The sequence below is a fragment of the Gadus chalcogrammus genome, chromosome 11 (genome assembly GCF_026213295.1).
Source record: "Gadus chalcogrammus isolate NIFS_2021 chromosome 11, NIFS_Gcha_1.0, whole genome shotgun sequence".
In the NCBI taxonomy this organism is placed as follows: Eukaryota; Metazoa; Chordata; class Actinopteri; order Gadiformes; family Gadidae; genus Gadus; species Gadus chalcogrammus.
In genome coordinates this window covers 26,011,705-26,030,845 of record NC_079422.1, presented here as the reverse complement: position 1 = coordinate 26,030,845, position 19,141 = coordinate 26,011,705, and the positions used below count along the sequence as shown (strand labels likewise).

General features: G+C 50.2%; 2 protein-coding genes across 2 annotated transcripts; both read left to right on the top strand.

Moving 5' to 3' along the window:
- The first annotated feature begins 182 nt into the window (after positions 1-182).
- Positions 183-5,827, top strand: zgc:113436 (uncharacterized protein LOC503528 homolog). Its single transcript, XM_056602028.1, has 8 exons — positions 183-503; positions 909-1,102; positions 1,544-1,655; positions 1,968-2,106; positions 2,221-2,275; positions 2,622-2,876; positions 3,552-3,665; positions 4,972-5,827. Exons 1-8 carry the CDS (start codon positions 335-337, stop codon positions 5,224-5,226), a joined length of 1,293 nt encoding a protein of 430 aa, XP_056458003.1. The 5' UTR covers positions 183-334; the 3' UTR covers positions 5,227-5,827.
- A 438-nt stretch (positions 5,828-6,265) lies between these two features.
- abcb9 (ATP-binding cassette, sub-family B (MDR/TAP), member 9) lies at positions 6,266-19,092 on the top strand. Its single transcript, XM_056602036.1, has 11 exons — positions 6,266-7,382; positions 7,876-7,990; positions 8,355-8,485; positions 8,930-9,135; positions 10,313-10,510; positions 11,526-11,654; positions 12,008-12,196; positions 12,710-12,883; positions 13,403-13,562; positions 14,356-14,492; positions 17,469-19,092. Exons 1-11 carry the CDS (start codon positions 6,701-6,703, stop codon positions 17,793-17,795), a joined length of 2,448 nt encoding a protein of 815 aa, XP_056458011.1. The 5' UTR covers positions 6,266-6,700; the 3' UTR covers positions 17,796-19,092.
- The last annotated feature ends 49 nt before the right edge of the window (positions 19,093-19,141 follow it).

The following is a 19,141-nucleotide window of genomic DNA, read 5'->3' as shown; positions in this document are numbered from 1 at the left end:
TCAGAATATTTGAACAGGATATTAGAACAGGATATTTGAATGTAATCTAAGGTTAATAACGTTATTCTGAACACGTTTTTAAATATTTTCATAAATTAAACACCTTTGAATGGAGAAATAATCCAAGGCGGAACCAAACGTTACGGGAATTTTATGCGTGTTTTCTAGACCGGGATTATTAAACCGTGCGACGCAGCCGCATAAGGAATGGATGCTTTCGTTATTGTGTTGTTATCATGTCTGTCTCCGTCTTATTTATACTATAACCTAGTCCATGTGTTCTCTATATCCTTGTGTATCTAATATTCTGTGTTGAGGCGGGCTCTGATCAGTGATGTTGAGTGTGGAGTCGATCCAAGTGGCCGAGGAGGAGGTGGTGGAGTCCACCTCCACCCGACTGGGGGAGATCTACACCCTGGTGGCCGACGGCTGCTACCCCCACAACATGAACCCCATACGGAAGAAAAACCTCAAGAGATACGCACAGAAATTCGCAATTGAAGGTAGGGGGGTTTGCATGTGGAACAAAACAAAAGACTAAAAGGCTGCTTCTTATTGTCATTGAGTCAGATAATGGGATTTATTATCTGTTGTTGGAAAATTTGCAACGCTATTTTTTATTTTATGTTATTGTCCTGTGCTTTCTGTAAAGACTAACGAATTGTCCTATCTGGGATTGTTAAGTAAAGTAAAACTTAACATAATTGATGTGTTGGTCCTATTGAGTAAGTCATGTGTAATATGCTTCTGGCAGATGGGCGATAAAGTAAAACCTCATCATATATTATCATATCTTATCATATCATTGATATGTTGGTCTTGTTGAGTAGGTCCTGTGTAATATGCTTTCGGCAGTTGGCAGATGTGTTGGTCGTGTTCATTAAGTCCTGTTTATATGCCTCTTCTAGACGGGCGACTGTACTATGTGGGGCCGAAGAAGGAGGAGAAGCGGGAGGTAGTGATCGAGCCGGAGACCAAGAGGCAGATCTTCCTGGACTGCCACTTCAACGACATCGGTCAGCACCTGGGCCAGAAGAAGACCGTCCACCGGATCCAGAGCAAGTACTACTGGCTGGGCATCGTGAAGGACGTGGTGGACTGGGTAACTACATGGCTGGGGTTAACCGAGCGATTGTCAGCGCTTGGCCCTTCTTTCTACCGACAGCGATATATTGTTGCGTCTCTTTCTTCTGAAAAATGTACTTATTGTAGTCGGCTTTGGTTGAAAGCATGAAAAAAAAGCTTGATGCCCTAAATGTGAATGTAGATTTAAATGGTTATATGTATATCTATATGTACGTCTAACGTACTTATTCATTACTCAAACATTATCAATTTACCAATTTATCAGACTTTCTTATCAAAAGAGATTTACAAGTTGACAACCATCAAAACATTGTTGGCCACAGGAATGAGAATTCCACAACAAATTACAAAGTTCCAGAACAACGTTTCATCTCAGCATAATGCGGAAACCACTCCATCTCAGATTTACGAATTGCCTTGAGTGGTGTGGACACTAAGCGCTGTCCCCTGACCCTAGATTAAGGTCTGTGACACGTGCCAGCAGAACGAGAGGAACAAGAACCTGGCCCGGGCGGTCCGGCCCATCAAGGTGGACGCGCCGTGGGACATCGTGGGCATCGACATCATCGGTGGGTCAGGGCTTTGAGCTGAACCAGGTGTCACTACTGCCTCCCAACCCCTGACTGCTAGTAACAGGACCTGCAGCCTTTATTTCTGATTCCGATGGCTACTCTATATGTAGCTGTTGTTAGACACTTGGCAGTGCAGCACTGATTGATGGTACGTGTTGATGGTGTTCTGCCTCAGACGGTTGGAAGAAAAGCCAGTTTAGATTGAAGTATCTGCTCAATTTAAATGTAAAATTATTCCAATTAGTCCAGCTATTCCAATAATTGTTCTTTCCACAAATCTCACGTGGTTCCTGTCTGTGTGTTGACCAGGCCCGTTCCCTGAGACCCATCAAGGCAACACCAGCGTTCTGACACTCATCGACTACTTCAGTAAGTGGGTGGAGGCCTTCCCCATTCAGAAGACCGACATCCCCTCTGTGGCCCGGTGCATCTCCAAATCCGTCTACAGGTGAGAAGCATTCCCTGCTGAGGCTCAAGACGTCCGACCAATGACCGACCACAGCCAATTAAAACAAAACCTTTTATGTAACCTGACGCTCCATCTACTGTGGTTTGATTCCAGGTTTGGAGCTCCTAAAACAATCGTCTGTAGACAAAGCGTCGACTTCTGCAATGAGGTGAGATTCTGCATGCAGCACATGGCATCGTTAGAGAGAGATTGTAGAGGTTTAAATATTGGAATGCTATGAAAGTAATTTATATAAGTACTAGCCAATAATAGACGCTTCGACACAGTCCTGAACCGGTTTTGGTAAGTGGACCAATCACAGCCCTCGCTGCTGCGTCGCCTCGACGGAAGGTTACAATTTTTGGGAGGCGCACGTCAGACCCTTGCGGTGGACGCAAGGAGGGTCCGCAAGGACCTAAGGGGTCCGTAAAACCCCCTGCGTTGAGTGAACGTGGGACCATCATCAGCCCTTAACGGTGTCCTTGGTGCTCTGCTGTTCCCTGCGTGGCCACCAGGTGGCGGAGCTGCTGCGTGAGCGCTGGAACCTCACCCAGCAGGTGAGCCCGCTGGCCCAACAGATGAACCCGCTGCACGACCCCACGGGGGGGCTGCTGAACGAGGCCATCGCCCGGATGGTGGCGGAGAGGCAGACGGAGTGGGAGGACTTCCTGGACCCCGTCACCTTCCTGTTCCGCACCTCCGTCAACCCCACCACCAAGTTCTCCCCCTTCTCCCTGATGTTCAACCGGGAGGCCAACGTCCCGCTGGAGGTGGGGCCGCCGGGATGCACGCACGCACACACACACACACACACACACACACACACACACACACACACACACACACACACACACACACACACACACACACACACACACACACACGGACGTGCATACTCACGCATGCAAGCGCAGACACACACAGGTACGCAAATATACACCCACGCACGCACACATACACACACACACAGACACACACACAAATGGACGTGCATGCACACACACGCAAGCACAGACACGCATACACATATATGCAAACACAGATACCTGTATGTACACACACACACACACACATGCAAGCACAGACCAACGCACGCACGCACACAAGCACGCACATATACACACACGGACACGCACAGACACACACATGCAAGCACTGTCAAAAGCATGGACAGAAATTGATTAGTTGCATAATATTCTTCAACACGAATGTTATTATTTGTCTTGATACCATGATAGAAATAGATTAGAATTTGATACTAATTTACAATTCATCATGTTCAAGATAATCTGTTACACTGTCATGTGCATTACTGCACATACCAAAGTATTCACAACATTCATGTTGCACTCCCACACGTACATGTCAGCTGATTGGTGTGTGTGTGTGTGTGTGTGTGTGTGTGTGTGTGTGTGTGTGTGTGTGTGTGTGTGTTGGCCCCTCAGCTCAGCGTCCTGGGCCCCGTGGACCCCGAGCTGGAAGGCTTCCCCGCCCAGGAGGAGGAGTCCTCGGGGTGCATGCACATCATGCAGACCCAGCAGGACCGCATCAAGCAGATGGTACCGCGGCCAGCAGGACCCCGCTGTGTATCGATACCGTAGCCCGGCACTGTCGCACCAAAATTGTACCGGGGGCGAAAATCGTAAACCGCGTCGAAACATTACTTCATCGATCGCCGCGATTGTCCGTTGCCAGGGAGGTGACAAAAAACATTTGCGCTCGTCAAGACGAAATAACATAATACAGATAACACTTGTTTTTACTTTATATTTGTATGGTATTTAATTTAGCTAGTAAACTGAGTGTTTAAAGTGTATCGTAGTTTATATTTGTGTTGTATTTAATTGTTTAATCGAATTTGGCTAGTAAACTGAGTGTTTAAAGTGTATCGTAGTCTAGCCAGCTTGTGTTAATTTAATTTAGATAATAGACGACATCGTTTGACGCGATCGTCCGTTGCCAGGCAACGTTCGACGCGATCATCAGTTGCCAGGCAGGTTTGGAATTTTCGAAACTCGGATTACGTAGGCGGTACAATTTTCGCCCCCCCGGTACAATTTTGGTGGGGGGGGGGGGGGGGGGGGAATGGGTGCCACGACCCTCATTTATACCAAGGGCTGATTACGGTCCCACGTTCCCACAACGCAACGACCACGCAGACGCTTCGACGCAGTCCTGAACCTTTATGGTTCTGCGTCGGGTTTTAGTGCGCTGACCAATCACAGCCCTTACAATTTTTGGGAGGCGGTCGCCGGGCCCTTGGAGTGGACGCGAGGAGGGTCCGCGAGGACGTGAGGGGTCCGTCACCTCACTGCGTTGCGTGAACCAGGGCCCATAAGCAGCCCTTTAGCGTTGTGTCTGTACTTCCTGCCACGCCATCTGCCCCCTCTGTCGTCCTCACTCGATTGGTCGTGTCTGAGCGCCTCCTTCACGCGGCGCTATTGCAACCCATGACTCATCACAGTCAGACGTGGTTTCACCTGGTGCACATTGCAGCCGGGACGGGGATGTGATGAGCTTGGTAGAGAGTTGTCCGTGCTCTTTCAGGACAGCCGCGGGAGGCTGCAGAGAAGTTGGCTGTGCTTGTTCTATCGATTCTTATCTCTCCTGTGTTATCAGCAAGGGGACAGTCGTTGTGTCTGCGCCCACATGCCTCCTTTATCCCGCCGCGCGGTCTCACTGTAGATATGATAGAACCATGATAAAGAATGCTATTATCATCAATTATTAATGAGGTTAAGAAGGTAATGCCAAAGATGGTGATGTGTGTGTGTGTGTGTGTGTGTGTGTGTGTGTGTGTGTGTGTGTGTGTGTGTGTGTGTGTGTGTGTGTGTGTGTGTGTGTGTGTGTGTGTGTGTGTCGTAGGTCACGGCCAACATGAACTCGGCCTACAAGCAGGAGAAGAAGAACGCCAAGCGCCGTCTGAGGAACATGCCCTCCATGACCTTCAAGATCACCGACCCCATGTTCGGCGCCGGGGAGACGCCGCCCGCCAAGAAGCTGAAGGCCGAGAGCCTCTTCCTGTCCTTCCCCGTGGAGACGGAGCTCGCCACCGATGGCTGCTCCGACGACAGGAAGTCAGACTTGGAATACCCGATCCCCATCGCCGACGTCCGCTGAGCGCCCAACTGCCTTTTTTACACCTCGGGCGGACATCTTGGTGCTACCGCTGGCCGGCGGGCGGACGGATGCGGGATTAGATCCAAGATGGCCGCTCGGTGAATCAGGCTGTAGAATTTTGTTTGCTATTGTTCTACGGTTGCTATGGTTCCCGGAGGTCGTCTCTCTGTAGGTCTCGGGTACGAAGAAGGAGTGAGCGACGGTGTGTGCGCTGCTAGCCGATGTTAGCAACATGCTACGTGTTTTACATGTAGAAAGGCCTGGACATGCTCCTGCTTAAGCTAACCCTTCTGGGGGAAAAGACTGAAACGCTTGCCGGCTTCTGGAGGATTTGTTTTCCACGACGCTGATATTTAAATTATTTGGGCCCGTTTTGTAAAATAAATGAAGAAATCCTTTCTTATCCCGTTCGATGCTTTGCAATAAAGATCTGGATGTATTGTAAATAAGATGTGTGCATTTGTAATTCGGTTATGAACCTTTTACCAGTGATAACTAATATTACTAGTAACCTCTAGAATATTTAGGAAAATGGCTTTGCATATTTTAATGACAATAAACTGATTACAAAAATGGCCAACTGTTCATTATATTATATGCTCATGTTGCTTTCTTGGCCATTGCCGTGCTTATTACATATGCATTATTAGTTGAACAAGTGCATACAATGAATCTGCTGTAGTTATTCTGTTAGACACCAATAATTGCATGCTATTAATTCATATGGGCAATTTTGTATTCATACAATATCAGGCAGTGCTTATTCTATAGTAGTAAAACGGTCAGTCCAAAGTAGTCATCAACTCTATATATATTATATACATATGTATATGTATTATATCTATATGTATATATATATATTATGCAAAATACGCGCGTAATGTGCTATTAGAATAAAACAAATAATAGAGGTACACGCATAATGAACACGATAAATTGTTGGATTGGTTAACTTTGTCCTCTTGAACACACCTCTTTGGGTTCTGTGATGTCATTTTGTGGGCGGGGCAAACGGACTTCCGCACCGGGAGGACCAGAGTGTCCTGTGAACTCATTTCACCTTCCATCGCATCTTCGGAGGCGGATACCGAGACGCCCGCTGTCGCTCCTCGCCGCCCGCTGTCGCTCCTCGCCGCTCGCTGTCGCTCCTCGCCGCCAGCCCCCCTGAAACTAAGCGGCATTGTAGTAGGGTATGTAGGGAGAGTTTGCAGTAGTGCTGCTGCGGTATACACTGTATCAATGAATGAATTAACCACCATGGATAAAGCGGTTCCAGGTTTCTGATGAAATATTGATTGAAGCCGGTGTCCAATGACACAACCGCAAATGCGAACCGACAAAGCAAGTTTAACCGGTGATTAAAAGTCATTGTGGATGTGAAACACAGCGACGTTTCAATACCCGGGTCATTCATTGCAACACCACTGTCCAATGTCCATCATTAACGCACTATAAATGTGTAAACCCTCTCACCATGAACGTTAAAATCTCCGTCGGTTGTACTTTGGCGTTCACCTTAGTGGACCTCATCGTCAGCACAGTGCTCTACTGCCACGGCTCGCGACTCAGCAGCTTCTCCGAGGACCTCCTGGACTTCAACGTCCTCCTGTCCCTTGTGGACCTCTGGGGCTGCGTCCTGATCAGGGCATGCCTGCTGCTGGGGGCCTCCGCGGGGGTGCTATGGAACCGAGAGCTGGGTCCCCGACGGGTCTCCCAGCTGTACACCCTGGTCCTGCTGGTCTCCTTGGCCCTGGGGACCTTCGCCCTGGTGAAGCTGCTCATCCTGTCGGAGCGGGAGGGGGGTCTGACCCCCTGGTTCCTGGGCCTGTTCTCCTGGACTTGTGTCTCGGCCCTGGGGATGGTGCTGCTCTGGGGGCTCCTGGGGAAGGAGACCGTCCCGGGTGGGGGTGGTGGTGGTGGTGGTGACGGAGGAGGAGATGAGGACAGGGAGAGACTGGTGGACGACCGGGAGAAGAAGGAGGAGGAGGAGGAGGAGAAGGAGGAAGGAGAAGAGGGTCTGGGGAGGAGAACTGGTGCGAAGGCGGGCCCCCAGAAGACGGGCTCCGGGGCCACGTTGGGACGCCTGCTGTGGTACTGCAGCGAGGACGTGGGGCTGCTCTCCACCGCCTTCCTCTTCCTGCTCATCTCGGCTGTGTGTGAGTACGACACAATGTGTGTGTGTGTGTGTGTGTGTGTGTGTGTGTGTGTGTGTGTGTGTGTGTGTGTGTGTGTGTGTGTGTGTGTGTGTGTGTGTGTGTGTGTGTGTGTGTGTGTGCCTTTTGGATATTATATTTCAATGACAGTCCACAGTGTTTCTCAACCTTTTTGTGGCCCCTGGCCCCGTATGCAAATCATATGCAAATCAGGCGACCCGAATGTGCTCCCGACCCCAAAGTTGGGAACCATTGGAGTAATGTGTGATGTGAACCAACATGTTTCTTCATATTATGTTGGCCTTTCGCAGTGAACCGGCCTCATATTCTCCATTTGACTTGGACACGTTGTCTCATCATTATTGTAGAGTTCATCATCATCATCATCATCATCATCATTCAAACATCAGAAGCATTGTCGGAAATGTTCAAGTCCTTATTGTAATATTAATACCAGAATCCAATCTATAATCTATATCTGTGTGTGTGTGTGCAGGTGAAGCCTTCCTCCCCTACTACACGGGGAAAGCCATCGATGGCATCGTGACTCAACAGAGCATGGAGGACTTCACCCAGCCACTGCTCAAGCTCTCTGCACTGGCCCTAGCCAGGTACTGCCCCTCTCTCAACACCTCTCTCCTGCACCTCTCTCGCTGGTGCTACACCTGTCTCACAAGTGTCGAGGTGTCCCTGAGCAAGACACCTCACCCTAACTGCTCCCGACAAGCTGGCTGTCGCCTAGCGTGGCTGACTCCGCCGTCGGTGTGTGAACGTGTGTGTGAATGGGTGAATGTTGGGCGATATTGTAAAGGCCACTGGTTAGAAAAGTGCTCCAGTGATTGCAGTCCATTTACCGTCCTGTACCTTCACGCCCTGCTGTGAAGCTGGGTTTGAACCCAGACCTCTCCAGGCTCCGTCCGTCCGTGGTTGTGTGTGTGTGTCGGGTCTGTGATGAGTGCCTTTCTCTCTTGTCAGCGCGCTGGCCATCGGCGTGCGTGGGGGCGTGTTCTCGCTGACCCTGGCCCGGCTCAGCCTCCGTCTGAGGAACAAGCTCTTCAGGTCCCTGATGAGGCAGGAGATCGGCTTCTTCGACGCGAACCACACAGGTCTGCTGCTCCACTTTCCATACCGCTACGCCCTCCACCCTCATTCCTTCACCTTTCTGCTCCACCCTCTATACCGCGATGTCCTCCACCTTCATCCAGTCACCTTTCTGCTCCACCCTCTATACCGCGATGTCCTCCACCTTCATCCATCCACCTGCGTCCTGCTGTTCCACCCTCGTCCACACATCTGTTCAACATCCACGCGTCCATCTGTGCTTTCTACCATCCGTTTTACATCCCTCATTCATCCATCGATCCGCTCATCCACCAACCTATCATCTCTGCTCTCATCCATCCATCCATCCATCCCTTCCTGATCCTCTATCCCTCCTATTGTCGGTCGTCCATCCGTCCACCCATCCTACAACATCCACGGCAACAACATCACCCCCTCCTCCACTGCTACTGACACTGCTCTCCTCCACCCTCACCGAACCCCGTCAGGTGACATCACGTCCCGGCTGACGTCGGACACCACCCAGGTGAGCGACCTGGTGTCGATCAACGTCAACATCTTCCTGCGCAGCGCGGTGAAGGCGGTGGGCTTCTTCGTGTTCATGTTCGGCCTCTCCTGGAGGCTGACTCTGGTCACGCTCATGGGCTTCCCCTTCATCGCCGTGGTCTCCAAGGTGTACGGGGACTACTACAAGGTGGGCACGCACGCACGCACACACTCATAGGTGTAACGGGACTACTACAAGGTGGGCACGCATGCAGAGAAACTGGAAGAAACAATGAGTTTGGCGTTTAAATCACATTACATTAGGGTATTTAGCAAACACTTTTTTCCAAAGCGACAACCAATCATATAAACCTACTGCGGGGTGAACCATGCAAGGCAACAACATCCGATGCAGTCCAGAACTAGATCCCAAACTTGTACGGTTCGTACTGTGTGGAGGAACCGTGTGCTTTTGCAGGAGAAAGCTGTTTCCTGTGATACTCTTCCCATGCAAGGAATAGGCTTGGTTGGTTTTTGTAAATTGCTAAAATAGCTCAGAGATCGGGGCAAACTAGTTTGTCTGTGTCATCTTTTGGTGCTCTGCCGTAAGATGGGTGTGTGGGTGCTAACCAGTGGAATGAGCCTCTTTTGTTCCCTGTCATCTTCATTCCCCTCCTCCATCAAATAGAGAAGAAGCTTTCACCAACGAATTTCTTAAAGACATGTTGTAACATTTGAGTTAAGTACGCCTATTATTTATAACTAATTCTAATACATTGGTTAATCATACTAGTTTTGTCTTGAAACTGACTGTCAACTGAGATTAACTGCAGCCTTATTTAATTAAAACTCAACCATAACTTTGGTTATTATTGTTTTTTCATTGATCAAAAAGCCCATTCAATGCCAGGCTCCACTTTTTGGGCATTTCTTTCAGCCATCTTGACTGTGATATGTTGTTCGCTGTAGTTTGTCTTTATAGACCAGTTTAAAATGTAAGTCTGAAGCCCTGTCACAGTTTTGATAGTTGGTGTTGACTACTATTCCCATTTCAGGTTGTTTCTTTGTTTTGCTTCCTGCTAGCTCTGTTATGAAATCATGACGGTGACTGAAAATAGTCTTTAAAGCTTTAACACCAAAACGGCAAAACTCACGGATTATTCTCAATATAAAATCCATTTACTTGTAAATTGCAAGCATATGAACAGTCTAACAGGGTCGAATATCTTGAGTTATTCTTTTATTTGGAAAAAGCCGGTAGGAGTCGACGGCATTCTCTTCAGCAGTGCGGTACAGGGCGCTCTCTGGTGGCGGCTTGGTGTCACTACAACAACAACAACATGAGTCAAAGGTAGTTCAGTGACCCGTTATCCTCCTCCCCCCAGCGCCTGACGAAGGAGGTGCAGACGTCGCTGGCGGCGGCCAACAAAGTGGCGGAGGAGGTCATCTCTTCCATGCGGACGGTGCGGAGCTTCGCCTGCGAAGAGCGTGAGGCGGACTCGTACTACAGCCGGCTGCTGGTCATGTACCGGCTGAACCGCCGGCAGGCCCTGGCCTACGCCTGCTTCATGTGGTCCAGCTGTGTAGGTCTCACGCACGCACAGACACACGCACAGACAGACAGACGGACAGACACCCCTCGCCTATGCCTGTTATCACACACACACACACACACACACACACACACACACACACACACACACACACACACACACACACACACACACACACACACACACACACACACACACACACACACACACACACACACACACACACAGAGAGAGAAACACAGAGAGAGAAACAGGGAGCCACACAGAAACAGGCACACACACAGAAGCAGACAGACAGACAAACACCCCTTGCCTACGTCTGCTATGACACACTCACACACGCCCACACACACCTGCTTGTTATCCTAATGAATGATAACCGATTGCCTTCAGACAGCGTTGAAGGCGCTGAAGGGCTCCCCATAGTGAGAGTGTGTGGGAGGCTGGGAGCAGTGAGACCCACTGCAGGGCCACCAAACACTGGCTGTCACTGAGAGGGGGGCTGTGAAGGCGCATTGGAGCAGGCATCCTTTCCCTCTGTCGTGGTCTTCTGCCCAACATAAAATGGTGTTTCCCTCAAACAAAAACAGTCTTGTGTGCACGCCACCAAGCATATTTCTGGCAATGACGACTAGTATATTGCTTCAAAGGATTGGTCTGTGCGCATATTTTTAAATTATTCTTGTCATAGCTTCACAATTTGTTGTAATATCTTCATATATGAAGTTACTAGCCATCTTGTACATCTTCCACAAACTCATATTCTATCTGGATCAAGATTAAAATATCAAATGAAAAGCACATAAATACATTTATATTGTGTATGTTTAATGCTTTGATCATAAATATGTTTCAATGTAGGTCAACCATGTAAATAATTGTGGAGCATTTTGATTGAAGTTAATATTGTAATTAATAATTCATTGTGTGTGTGTGTGTGTGTGTGTGTGTGTGTGTGTGTGTGTGTGTGTGTGTGTGTGTGTGTGTGTGTGTGTGTGTGTGGTGTGTGTGTGTGTGTGTGTGTGTGTGTGTGTGTGTGGCCCAGTTCTCTGAGCTCGCCCTGGAGGTGGCCATCCTCTACTACGGGGGTCACCTGGTGGTCTCGGGCCAGATGACCGGGGGCACCCTCATCGCCTTCGTCATCTACGCCCTGGAGCTCGTGGAATGCCTGGAGGTCCGACAGACGGTTCACTGCTTCTGTTTAATCCTTTTTCATGTATATTGTATAATATATGAGATAAACCTTGGATTCTTCTAAAAGTGTTAATCCTAAGTGACTTAAAGGTTAGACTGAGCCAATATGACATGACATAAAGTATAATAATATTTTATATAAGTTGTATTTTTCGTATTTAATACCTAAATTCATCTCTCTCTCTCTCTTTCTTTCTTTCTTTCTTTCTTTCTTTCTTTCTTTCTTTCTTTCTTTCTTTCTTTCTTTCTTTCTTTCTTTCTTTCTTTCTTTCTTTTCTTTCTTTCTTTCTTTCTTTCTTTCTTTCTTCCCCCCTCCCTCCCTCCTCCCCACAGAGTATCTCGTCGGTCTACTCGGGCCTCATGCAGGGCGTGGGCGCGGCTGAGAAGGTGTTTGAGTACCTGGACCGGGAGCCTCAGCACAGGAACGACGGCCAGGAGGCCCCGCCCACCTGCACCGGATTGGTGGAGTTCAGAGACGTGACGTTCGCCTACCCCACGCGACCGGAGACGGCCATACTGAAGGTAGAGGGGGGGGGAGGGGGGGAGAGAGGGAGGGATAGAGGGAGGGAGAGAGGGAGAGAGAGGGCGCGCTAGATGATCAAGTAACAACATGGTTCAGTATTTGTTCCGGTTTTAAGCATTTGCATTTGTTTACATTTGACTGAAAGTAGGGAGGGAGGGGGGTTGGATAGTTAGAGGGGGAGGGTAGGGGTGAGATAGATAGATAGATGGATAGAGAGGGTGGGGGGAGAGAGGAGAGAGCTTGTCCTGTGTTGGAACAGACAGCCGAGCTAATTGTGTGTGTGTGTGTGTGTGTGTGTGTGTGTGTGTGTGTGTGTGTGTGTGTGTGTGTGTGTGTGTGTGTGTGTGTGTGTGTGTGTGTGTGTGTGTGTGTGTGTGTGTGTGTGTGTGTGTGTCTCTGTCAGTGTGTGTGTGTGTGTGTGTGTGTGTCTCTGTCCGTGTGTGTGTGTGTGTGTCTCTGTCCGTGTGTGTGTGTGTGTGTGTGTGTGTGCCCGTCTGCGTGTGTGTCTCCAGGGCGTGTCCTTCACCCTGCGTCCGGGCGAGGTCACGGCCCTGGTCGGGCCCTCCGGCAGCGGGAAGAGCTCGTGCGTGGGGCTCCTGGAGAACTACTACCCCCCGGGGGACGGCCAGGTGCTGCTGGACGGACGGCCCGTGCACACGTACCGCCACGACCACCTGCACTCTGCGGTCAGTCACTCACATCGCGTTCACCCTGCCGTCAGTCACTACAGCGCTTCTACCTGCACACGTTCTACCTGCAAACTGCACTCAAATCCCACGTGCAGCCTGCAGTATCTTCGCGGACCACCAGGGGTGCACGAGACAAACCCCTGCTGTAGGCGAGCTACAGTCGCCGTTTAAAAAAAAAAAACGAGTCCGGGACCTTCTGAAACCAGTCCCAGTCTGACCCCAGTCAGATGGGTTAGGGTTAGGGAGGACCTGTGTTCCTCCAGGTGTCACCTGTCTGTTCCTCCAGGTGTCACCTGTCTGATCCTCCTGGTGTCACCTGTCTGTTCCTCCAGGTGTCGCCTCTCTGTTCCTCCAGGTGTCACCTGTTTGTTCCTCCAGGTGTCACCTGTCTGTTCCTCCAGGTGTCACCTGTCTGTTCCTCCAGGTGTCACCTCTCTGTTCCTCCGGGTAACACCTGTCTGTTCCTCCGGGTAACACCTGTCTGTTCCTCCGGGTAACACCTGTCTGTTCCTCCAGGTGTCTCTGGTGGGCCAGGAGCCCGTCCTGTTCGCCCGCACCGTGGAGGAGAACATCTCCTACGGGCTGACGGACGTCTCCATGGAGACGGTGGTGGAGGCGGCCTCCCAGGCCAACGCCCACGACTTCATCAGCGCGCTGACCCGGGGCTACGACACTGGTACCAGGCCTTTAGTATCACTCTGGCGCCGCCCTGGTGGTGGTGTAGGAGGAGGAACCACTCGGGTACCAAGGCTTCAGTATCACTCTGGCGCCGCCCTGGTGGTGGATTAGTGAGAGGAATCGGAGGAGAAGGGTGCACAACGGGCTATGTGCTCATTTGAAAGATGCAAATGTTGGGTGAAGTGGAGGATAACACGAGGGAGGGATGGAGAGAAAAAGAGAGGGAGGGAGGGAGGGACTTGTGAGTGAAGCAGCTCCCCTCTAGACTCTGGTTCATACAATAGTGTTATTGTGAGTAGTATTAGTGTTGCTGATCCTTTTTAGGCGTTAATAGTATTTACTATTGTCAATAGTGGGACATGTTGTTGGTAGGTCACTGATGCATCAACGAGAGAATATTTAACTACGTCTTTTGACTCTTTTTTGATTACTGTGAAACCTTCCAACAAAAAGTCAGTAATCCTCTACTAAACTTTTAACTGGTTAGTGGTGGTGGTGCGTCCCTACAAGCTGTCCCCCTCCTGTTCTAACCGGTTAGTCGTGGTGGTGGTGCGTCCCTCTAAGCTGTCCCCCTCCTGTTCTAACCAGTTGGTCGTGGTGCGTCCCTCTAAGCTCTCCCCCTCCTGTTCTAACCAGTTGGTCGTGGTGCGTCCCTCTAAGCTGTCCCCCTCCTGTTCTAACCGGTCAGTCGTGGTGGTGCGTCCCTATAAGCTGTCCCCCTCCTGTTCTAACCAGTTGGTCGTGGTGGTGGTACGTCCCTCTAATCTGTCCCCCTCCTGTTTCCCGTCCAGGGGTCGGAGAGAAGGGGACCCAGCTGTCGGGGGGCCAGAAGCAGCGGGTGGCCATCGCCAGAGCCCTGATCCGCCAGCCGCGCGTCCTGATCCTGGACGAGGCCACCAGCGCCCTGGACGCCGAGAGCGAGCACATCGTAAGGTCACACAGCTCCTCCTCCCCGCTCACTAAAGAGCGAGCACATCGTAAGGTCACACAGCTCCTCCTCCCCGCTCACTAAAGAGCGAACACATCGTAAGGTCACACAGCTCCTCCTCCCTGCTCACTAAAGAGCGAGCACATCGTGAGGTCACACAGCTCCTCCTCCCCGTTCACTAAAGAGCGAGCACATCGTAAAGACACACACCTCCTGCTCCTCCCCGTTCACTAAAGAGAGCGAGCACATCGTAAGGTCACACACCTCCTGCTCCTACTCCCCGCTCACTAAAGAGCGAGCACATCGTAAGGTCACACACCTCCTGCTCCTACTCCCCGTTCACTAAAGAGAGCGAGCACATCGTAAGGTCACACAGCTCCTCCTCCCCGTTCACTAAAGAGAGCGAGCACATCGTGAGGTCACACACCTCCTGCTCCTACTCCCCGTTCACTAAAGAGCGAGCACATCGTGAGGTCACACACCTCCTGCTCCTACTCCCCGTTCACTAAAGAGCGAGCACATCGTGAGGTCACACACCTCCTGCTCCTCCCCGTTCACTAAAGAGCGAGCACATCGTAAGGTCACACACCTCCTGCTCCTCCTCCCCGTTCACTAAAGAGCGAGCACATCGTAAGGTCACACACCTCCTGCTCCTCCCCGTTCACTAAACCCATCTGATACCGTCTGATCACGTGACTCATTGACCACGCAGGCAGAGAACATCACAAACACTACGGTGTTGGTGATGGATGGGTAACGCGTCGTCTACGACCTACATGTGTTCGAGCTGCCAAGTCCGAAAGACATGGATGCTCACTCTTAAGTAGAAGAATACAAATGTCTTGGAATGATCTTGTTCTGAAAAAAGTAATTGTCAACAGTAAGTGAAACCGACTTTACGTTACTGTCATCGTAAGAGAACCCTTTTAATTAGAACAAGGGCTATTAGTAGGTCCAATGCTAGATGCTATATCGTTATGTACCCGGAATCAGGTGATACTCAAGTTCAGTAATCGGATCGGTATCGGGAAGGAAAGATCATGGTTTTGGAATATCTCTAGTAAGGGATGGGTTGATCTAGTTGTGTCTTTACCGGGAATCTCTCCAGGAAGTGTGTGGCTCTGACATTCAATCTCAGACCCGTTGTTGCACAGAATGAACTCACCCAACCAGAACCTGGTTACGTTTAATCACTACAAACGTGTGTGAGGCCTGTGTAGCGAGGAGCGGTGTTATGAGACGTGGTTGTCAGGGTGGGAACGCGCCTCAGATGTCAGGGGAACAAAACATGTGAAGCAGCAGGTGTATGGTTACAGCCTCGCCGGTCTGAAGTCACTTCTCTGAGGCGCAGTCTTGTGTGGATCAGGTCACTAGATGCTTCTGGGTCAAAGTGGAGGATAGTGTGTTGTATGATTGTGACAGATTAAGTTAGTTTGGAGTCTTTGTTCCTGCAGTCAAAGCAAATATTAGTTGTTGTGAATTGGACCAATTCTATGGAGATACTAAGTCTACATGACTACATAACTCACTGTACTATTCCCAGGGTGTTCTCGTGTTGTTTAAGGGAACAGACTCACCGAAGAGACAACTGCTTCCTACAGGTGTGGTGAAAAGGCTACATCTAACACAATCTAGCGGTTGTACCATTGACGTACTTAGTCCAGGGTTCACGTTCTCGATCTGTCCGACGAGGAAAGCGACCTGAGCGGTCCAACTTCTCAGGATTGTTTCACGGAAGGGGATGTTGCACAAACGGGTTCCCCCCCACACACGTGTTTAGCAATACTTTGATACGAGAACATGGCCGAGTGTGGCAGTTCCTCTTTGAATCACACGCCCGCAGTATTAATAATCTGTATGAGCACACCGCGCTCCAGAACAGGCAGTCCTACATGCATCGTTACATAAGGGAGGCATTCTTTCCTTTGACTCTTTTAAAGAAAGATAAGAGTGGGATAGAGAGATAGATAGATAATACTTTATTAATTCACCAGAGGAGGAATTGCTTTATTACAGCACAGCAGAAGTGGTAGAAACAGTGCAATAAAAATACAAAGTAGTGCTAAGGAAACCAAAAACCAAAGTAATTACTAAAGTGAAGACAAACAGAACAAACAGGGCAAACAGGGTATTGTATCGTGTTTAGTTGCAGTGTCATGGTTTCAGATTTCAAAATAAGGGAAGGACGTCTGAAGTTGATGTGACAAGTTGAATGTCATGGAAACTGACCAGACGGATAAAGGTAGAAGCGTGCAATCCTGTCTAACGTACAACCACTGTGTGTGTGTGTGTGTGTGTGTGTGTGTGTGTGTGTGTGTGTGTGTGTGTGTGTGTGTGTGTGTGTGTGTGTGTGTGTGTGTGTGTGTGTGTGTGTGTGTGTGTGTGTGTGTGTGAGCGAAAGTGTGACTCTGAGAGAGCTTGTACGTGTGTAAGACAAAGTGTGATGGGCGAGTCCATTCATATATTGGTGTGTGCTTGCTTGCATCATTTTTTGTATGCATGCATGTATTACAGTCTTTATGCAAAGACCTTGACTTTGTATGAGTGTGTCTGTATGAACATCTATGTGTGTGTAGTACACTTCTGTGTGTGTGTGCGTCTGTATGTATATTTGTGTGTTTATGTGTATGTACACTTCCGTGTGTGTGTGTGTGTGTGAGTGTGTGTATGTCCACGCGTGTCTTTATGTACACGTGTGTGTGTGTGTACGTACACTTGTGTGAGCACCTGCATGTGTATGTGTTTTCCAAAATAAAAGCGCGCCCCTCACCCCTCTCCCCTCTCCCCTCGTCCCTCGCCCCTCGCCCCTCTCCCCTCTCCCCTCGCCCCTCTCCCCACGCCCCTCTCCCCTCACCCCTCTCCCCTCTCCCCTCGTCCCTCGCCCCTCGCCCCTCTCCCCTCGTCCCTCTCCCCTCTCCCCTCGCCCCTCGCCCCTCGCCCCTCGCCCCTCGCCCCTCGCCCCTCGCCCCTCCCCAGGTGCAGCAGGCGCTGGGCGCGGTGATGCGCGGCCGCACGGTGCTGGTGGTGGCCCACCGCCTCAGCACGGTGGAGCGCGCCCACAACATCCTGGTGCTGGAGGCGGGCGCCGTGGCGGAGCAGGGCAGCCACGCCCAGCTCATGGCCCGCGGCGGCCTCTACTGCCGGCTGGTGCAGAGGCAGCTGCGGGGGCTGGAGGCCGGCGAAGCGGAGGTCCCGACCGTCCCCACAGGAGGAGGAGGAGGAGGAGGAAGAGAGGAAGAAGAGGAAGAGCGGCCGGCGTGGGCGGACGGTGGCTGCGGCGGCGGCGGCGGCGGCGGGTTGTAGCGCGCCGCTCTGCTGTGATGCGGTCGCCGTGACGTCACGGCGCGATGTCATGGCGACAAGGGATGGGATGACATTTTACTTTTACATTTGGGGCGTTTAGCAGACGCTTTATCCAAAGCGACTTATCACTTGTCGGCGTGTTCTCACGGCGACAAGTGATGGGATGAACTCGGTTGTCATGGGAGACGTGGGGCCCAGGATGAACTCACTGCCGGCGGGAAAAGGACGAACTCACTAGCTGACCATAACAACAAGGGATTCATCCTATCACTTGTCGGCGTGTCGTCATGGCGACCAGTGATGGGATGAATGTTATCAATGGTCAACGTGGAGGCCTATGGATGACCTCACTTGTTGACCCCCTAATCCCTTTATAGTGGACACTATGGAGCATACTGTTTATGGAACGAGGGAGGCAGGGAATAAGAGGGAATTTAGACACTTATTATGCACCGGGAATCAACCCGAACGCCGTGGATTGGGGGCATAAGTCACCCGACCTACTACACGCTACTCGCTCTATCTACCATGCAGTCTGCTGGGGTGGAGGGAGGAGGGAGGAGTGGACAGAAGTTGTGCACTGCTTCAACGGTGCATCAGTGGTAAAGTGCACTTTGTAGGAAACCAGGTCTGGCCACTCCCTTTTCAGACACTATAAAAGGGGCTTGGCCATCAAGAGAACATTTTTATTGGAAAGATAGGAAGATGATGTTAGATTTGTGGGGATATGTATGTTTGCTTTGACTTGGAAGGAATCACCAAAGATCCGAGATCTAAAAAGGGGATTTTAGTCGGCCAGTAAATGATGCTGGATTGGACTGATGCTAGTGACAATGATGCACCATAATGATGATTGCTGCTGAATGATTGCACTTTTATTTATTATATTGTATTCATATTAATGCCTCCACCCCAAAAAAAAAGAAAGAATTTGCGTGTATTTTAAACATGTTTTTATGTGCTACAGTGAGATAAGATATTTTGACATGAAACAACGCCTTTTTTAACTGGACGAACCCCGCTCCCTCTCCCACCACGGAGTGTGTGCACACCGGGAGAGGCGGGACCTGGGAGAAGTAGAATTCCCCGCCCACCTTCACCATGTTGAGCGCTTCCTCCTACAGAAGGGTGGTTTGGTAACAAAGGGTGTCGCCGCCACCCAGCAAACGTTTCTCTCTTATCACAGATGATCAGATCTACCAAAACCCAAGTCTAGCCTTGCGATTTGAATCGTGGTGGAGGTGAATGTAAGTGAGTGAATATAACTATTTAAGGAATAAAGATTCGATAAGCTTTGTTTATATTCGACTCTTCATTGCAATGGACGGCAAATAACAAGAAAACTC